General features: G+C 43.7%; 1 protein-coding gene across 1 annotated transcript in view; it reads right to left on the reverse strand.

Moving 5' to 3' along the window:
* The window catches only part of C13H11orf53 (chromosome 13 C11orf53 homolog), a 78,085-nt gene extending 72,433 nt beyond the window's left edge, over positions 1-5,652 (reverse strand). The window contains exon 1 of the mRNA XM_033918725.1: positions 5,515-5,652. Within this exon, the coding sequence (XP_033774616.1) occupies positions 5,515-5,524 (10 nt within the window). The 5' untranslated portion in view covers positions 5,525-5,652. The remainder of the gene's footprint in view (positions 1-5,514) is intronic.
* Between the last annotated feature and the right edge of the window lie 348 nt (positions 5,653-6,000).

Genomic DNA, 6,000 nt, shown 5'->3' on the forward strand with positions numbered 1-6,000 from the left:
TGTCATTAGGCATCGTAGGGTGCGTTGCTAGGTGCTGTTGTCAATCAACCGCTAGGCATCACTTATGGAAGTTTAAGCATCACTAGGCTTCCTAGAGGTAGGCGCCAATATATTAGGCTTTGCCTAGCCTAATTTACCACCACCTAACTCGGATGCCTAGCAACACCTACGTCAACCACGCCTATTCTCTGCCTCTAACCATGGCTACTTTTCAGGAAGGTATCATTAGACACTGGAGGGTGCCTGGACTCGGTATTGCTAGTCTTCACTCTGTGCTCTGTAAGGAACTGTTCATTGGCTAATTTTTAATTTTTTTTTTTTCAATTAACTTCAATGGCATGGTCAAACATGCCATTTAATCTATTTAAACCAATTTGAGTTGTGCATGGATTTTCACTAGACATCTACAATGTAGGTGCCTAGTGACATCTTATGTAGGTGCTATTTGTAGAATCTGCAGTGGCAGCCTATTTCCCAGTGGCAGTGGCAGCATTTTCCCAATGGTGGTGGCATAGGGGAGGGCAGGGAGAAAGAAAGGGGAGACAGGAAGCCAGAAAGAAAGAAAGGGGGCAGGGTGAAACAAAGAAAAATGGGGCACGGAAAGAGAGAGAGAGAAAGACAGACATACAGAACGAAAGAGGGTGTGGAGAGAGAAAGAAGGGGGCAGGGTGAGAGAGAGAAAAACAGACATACAGAAAGAAAGGGGGTATGGAGAGAGAGAAAAAGAAAGAAGGGGCAGGGTGAAACAAAGAAAAAGTTTGGGGAGGGAATGAGGTCTGGAGGAGAGGAAGCATACAGGAGGCTGAAAGAAGGGAAGAAATATTGGATGCACAGTCAGAAGAATAAAGTGCAACCAGAGACTGATGAAATTACCAAAGGTAGGAAAAATGGTTTTATTTTCAATTTAGTGATCAAAATGTGTCTGCTTTGAGAATTTATATATGCTGTCTATATTTTGCACTATGGCCCCCTTTTACTAAACCGCAATAGCGTTTTTTAGCGCAGGGAGCCTATGAGCGTTGAGAGCAGCGTGGGGCATTCAGCGCAGCTCCCTGCACTAAAAACCGCTATCGCGTTTTAGTAAAAAGGGAGGGGGAATATTTGTCTATTTTTGTATAGTTGTTACTGAGGTGACATTGCATAAAGTCATCTGCCTTGACCTCTTTGAAAACCCGCGGAATATAAATGATAATTAACATTTTCTCTGCGTACAGCGTGCTTTGTGTTTTTAAAATTTTATTGTTGGTAGATCATTTTGACTTGGCCACAAAGGTAAGGGGGAGGGAGGGAGGGGAACTGCTGAAAGACATCTAGTAATCCTTGAAGGCTTGACTGTGCAGGGAATTATTTTTGTAAAATCATGTTTTGTTATGTGACTGGCATTATTTAGACTTTAATTTCTATGAATGAATAGAATGAAAATGATATAAATTACTTGCTTGTTTTTATGTGCGTGTGCTGAAGGAAAGTGGAGAGAGAGTGGGCTGAGGACGCTGAAGGGAAATGGGGAAGAGAGAATGGGGAGAAGACGCTGATTTATAAATTGACAATTGTACAGAATATTGTTTCTTTTTTATATTCATCCATAGCTGCATGTTAATGATGTGCTCATATGCACTTATTTATCATCATAACATATACATCATCATTAAAATGCAGCTGTGGATGTGTAAGGACAGGCTGAGGAGGATGGATGGGAAGGAAGGAAGGTGCACATATCAACATATCGTACATTTTTAACATGCATGATGCAGCTATAGGGAAGCAGAGGAGGATGGGATCATACAGATGTGTATGTTCAGATATGCGCTCAGATGTGTAGTTTTTACTGATATATTTATTAAGCTTACAGTATTTATAAAAACACATTTAATATTTGTTACAAAAAATATTGTGCAGTTGTGATCTACTTCTGGCCTACAAAGGTCAAAAGAAATCCTTAACTGAGATTTTACATTCAAAAGTGAATTATAGCTACTAGCACTATTATTTATTAGTTATTTATTATGCAGATGTTTGTTAGTTTGTTATTAGTTCAGTATTAGACATATGTTAGTTTAGAATAGATAGGTATAGATTAGTTTAGTTTAGGTTAGGTTAGGGCCCTGCTGAAAGAGTCTACCTTGACGTGGTTGCAGGCTTACAAATCTTTTGGTCAAAGAGTGCGGCGACAGAGAAAAGTATGTGTGCATTCAGCCCATGGAAGAAGGGGGGGTCGGGGGGAAGGGGTGCGTGGGGGGCCCAATAGGATTGCTCAGTAAGGGGCCCAGAAATTTCTGATGGCGGCCCTGAAACAGGGTGTCAGGGTAGGGGGTTAGAGGGGATAGTTAAACTGCTGGCTAGGGGGGGTGAGCAGCGGGGATGTAGGGTTATGAGCTGAAGGCTGTCTCAAAAAAGTGAGTTTTCAACCTACCTTTGAACAAGGGATAGGAAGGGGGGGGGTTCGGACTCCAGGCATATGGGGCAGCGAGCTGAAAGGAATGAAGTCTGGAACTGGAAGTGGAGGCGAAAGGTACAGACAAAAGCAATTTGTCCGAGGAACGGAGTTCTCGGGGAGGTGTATAAGGAGAGACAAGAGAGAAGAGATACTGAGGGGCTGCAGAATGAACACGCTTGTGGGTTAGTAACAGGAGTTTGAACTGTATGCGAAAGTGGATGGGGAGTCAGTGAAGCGATTGAGGAGAGGGGTAAGGTGAGTGCAACAAGATTGGCAGAAGATAATTCATGCAGTAGAGATTTATACAGATTGCAGGTGAGAAGAGGTTCAGCAAGAAACCCGTTAGAAGTAGATTGCAGTAGTTTAAGGGGTCCTTTTATCAAGACGCGCAAGCAGGGTTAGCGCGTCGGACATTTCAGCACTCGCTAACCCCCATTTCCGGCTAAAAAACTAACGCCTGCTCAATGCAGGTGTTAGTGGTTAGCGCGGCAGGCAGTTTAACATGCAGTATTACGCGTTTTAAACCCCTACCGCAGCTTGATAAAAGGACCCCTAAGTGTGTGGTTACAAGGGCCCAGGTAGTGTACTCAGAGAAGAAGAGAAGAATTTTGGTGATGTTGTTGAGATAGAAGTAAAAGGAGAAAAATCTCTCAAGACCCTCAAAGAACGGGGTGAGGGGAAGAGACAGCTCGAACCAAAATATAACTATAATTGGTGAATGGGAAGCCCTCAGTCACACAGCTCGCAATGGGAACAAACCCCTAATGCATCAGCTGTCACTAATACACACCCAAAGGGGTGCTATCTTCCCATTCACCAATTATAGTTAATTTTTGGTTTGAGCTGTCTGTTCCCCTCACCCCGTTCTTTGAGGGTCTTGGGAGATTTTTCTCCTTTTGCTGTATTCAGTTTCTCCTGGGTTTGGGGTTTTTTCCTGTTGTTGAGATAGAAGTGACAGGCTTTAGCAGTCTGTTGGATATGGGCAGAAAGTGAGAGATCAGAGTCAAAGATGACCAGCAGAGGAGGCAGGAATGATAACAGTATTATTTACAGAGACAAAGAAAGGAGGGAGAGGAGCTGAAGGTTGAGGAGGAAAGAGGAGCAATTCAGTCTTGGACACGTTTAGTTTCAGGTGGCAGTGGGACATCCAAGCAGCAATATCAGCCAGACAGGCTGAGACTTTTTCTTAGATTTTAGGTGAAATCTCAGATGTAGAGAGGTAGATCTGGAAATCGTCAGCATATAGACAATACTGGAAACCATGGGAGATCAGGACACCAAGGGAAGAGGTGTAGAAAAAGAAGAGAAGAGGACCTAAGACAGAGCCCTGGGCTACACCAACCGCTAGCGGGATAGCAGCAAAGGAGGACTCAACAGCGCATACACTAAAGGTGTGATGGGAGAGGTAGGAAGCAAACTAGGAGAGGACAGATTCAAGGAATCTAAGCGAGGACAGCGTATCATGGAGTAAGCAGTGATTAACAGTATCAAAAGGAACAGACAGGTCAAGAAGGATGAGGATAGAGTAAAAGCCCTTAGATCTGGCCAGGAACAGGTCACTGCAAACTTTGGTAAGGGCAGTTTCTGCACATTCCAGATATAAGGAATAGAATTATCTACCAGTGTCCTCCCCTACCCCACCCCCATTGAGTATATCTTTTTTTGGCATGTCGATAGTGGCCAATAGTATGATTTTTATATGGTTAACCTTGGTTCTGTCAGAAACACAAAGACTATGAGATTGTGCAAATATCTGTGTGCATATGACTCCCTCTCCTACTAGTTTGGCTAAAGGGCATGAAAGTTTGGAAACTGAGGGGGCACAGGCACAAAAACCCAAACAAAAAACCCATTCTTCCCCAGCCCCACCTTGCTCTACCTCCAGCACTGCCCAGTTCTGCCTCCAGCCCCACCCCAAAACCTTGTCTCTTCTTCCCTGACCTCTCTGTCTTTCCCTTCCCCTCCCCCTGCCTTAGTCTGGAATCCCTCTCTCCTCCTTCCTTTCCTTGGTCTGACATCTCTCTTCTTCCCTATCCAGTGGTCTGACATCTCTTTCCTTCCCTTCCTCCCCCCTCTCCCGTGGTCTGGCATCTTTATCTACCCCTTCCCTCCCCCTCTCCTGGAGGTTTGGCATCTTTCCTTCCCTTTTTGCTCCATCCCTGTGGTCCAGCATCTCTCTTACCCCCCTCGTGCAACCTGCTCCCCCTCCCCCAGGATCCAGTGCTTGCTCACCCGCTGTTTTCTCCTTCCAGATGCATAGGTAGCATCACGACCCTCCTATTTGTCTGCAGTGGAAGCTATACATCTTGCTCCTTGTGACTGCTCAGTTGATTCTGCAGCCTCCTGTTCCCCATGATGAATTTGGAACAGCAGTTGCAGAATTCTGCATGGCAGAGGGATCCTGTACAATTTCTGTAATGAGCATAATTCCTTCAGGAGTTATAACTAGACACAGGCTCAACTTACTGCATTAGGGAATGCGTGTTCTATATTCTGAAGTACTGTATTTAGGATGCATTTATTTTATTTATTTAAAACATTTGTATCCTGCATATCCAAAGAACTACGGGGGTTATATAAAAACATTCATAAAAGTCACATAAACAGGACAAAAAACACATTCCCCCAATACAATCTATTCATCATACAAAATAAGAAACAGTAAAACAATTCTACATCTTTAAACCTGAGAAGGCTCTTAAAAAAAATAGGCTTTTTAAATTTAGTTTCAACGAGAGATTTAGAACTAGTCCTAAGGCAATTCTGATCATTTTGCACAGAAACTATATCATTTCTATAGCAAAAGCAATAACTGTAATGCCCTACATCTGGATTAGTCTCATTAATGACTGTATCAGACAAATGGACCAGTATTCCCTTAAGAGGCAGCTACCTGATTATGTCGCTGGCCTTTCCACTGCATAACCATTGTAATAACAAGCATAAATAAGTTATATTTCTGATTCCTTAAGTCTTTCTTTCTTTCCACAATCAACTGGGAGCAGCTAAGGCCTACTGAATGTAGAGCTCAGAAAGATGTGGCATACCAATAAGACAAAAGGACCAGCCCTACTCACCAGCTTCCATTCTGCGGGATGCTGAGAAGTGACTTCTTAAAGAGCACTTCACAGTTTCTCTGAGACCTCATAAGCTGTCCAGTTAGTGAGAAGGGTACACGCACGCTGCTCTCAGATAACGTTTCATGGGAGGTTAGGGGGGGGGGGAGAAAGACATTTTGTCAGCTTGTGATGAGGCTGAAATGACTCTCTTTCCAAATTTGTTTAAATGCAAATATTCTTCACTGACTGCTTCAATGCAATTTGCATTGTTGAAGCAGATTCTGATCAAAGGTAATTCTTTTCATTTTTGTACAAACCCAAGAGATGTGCTGAGGCGTTTACCAGCGTTCACCTCTGCTGTCCTGCAAGAGATTATGAGACAAATTTAGGTCCTCTTTTACTAAGCCCCGGTAGAGGTTTCTACAGTGGCCCAGGGCGCTAAATACACTGACACGCACAGGAACTCTATGAGCGTCGGAGCATCTAGCGCTCTGGGCCGTGGTA

This window comes from Geotrypetes seraphini, chromosome 13 (assembly GCF_902459505.1).
Source record: "Geotrypetes seraphini chromosome 13, aGeoSer1.1, whole genome shotgun sequence".
NCBI lineage: Eukaryota > Metazoa > Chordata > Amphibia > Gymnophiona > Dermophiidae > Geotrypetes > Geotrypetes seraphini.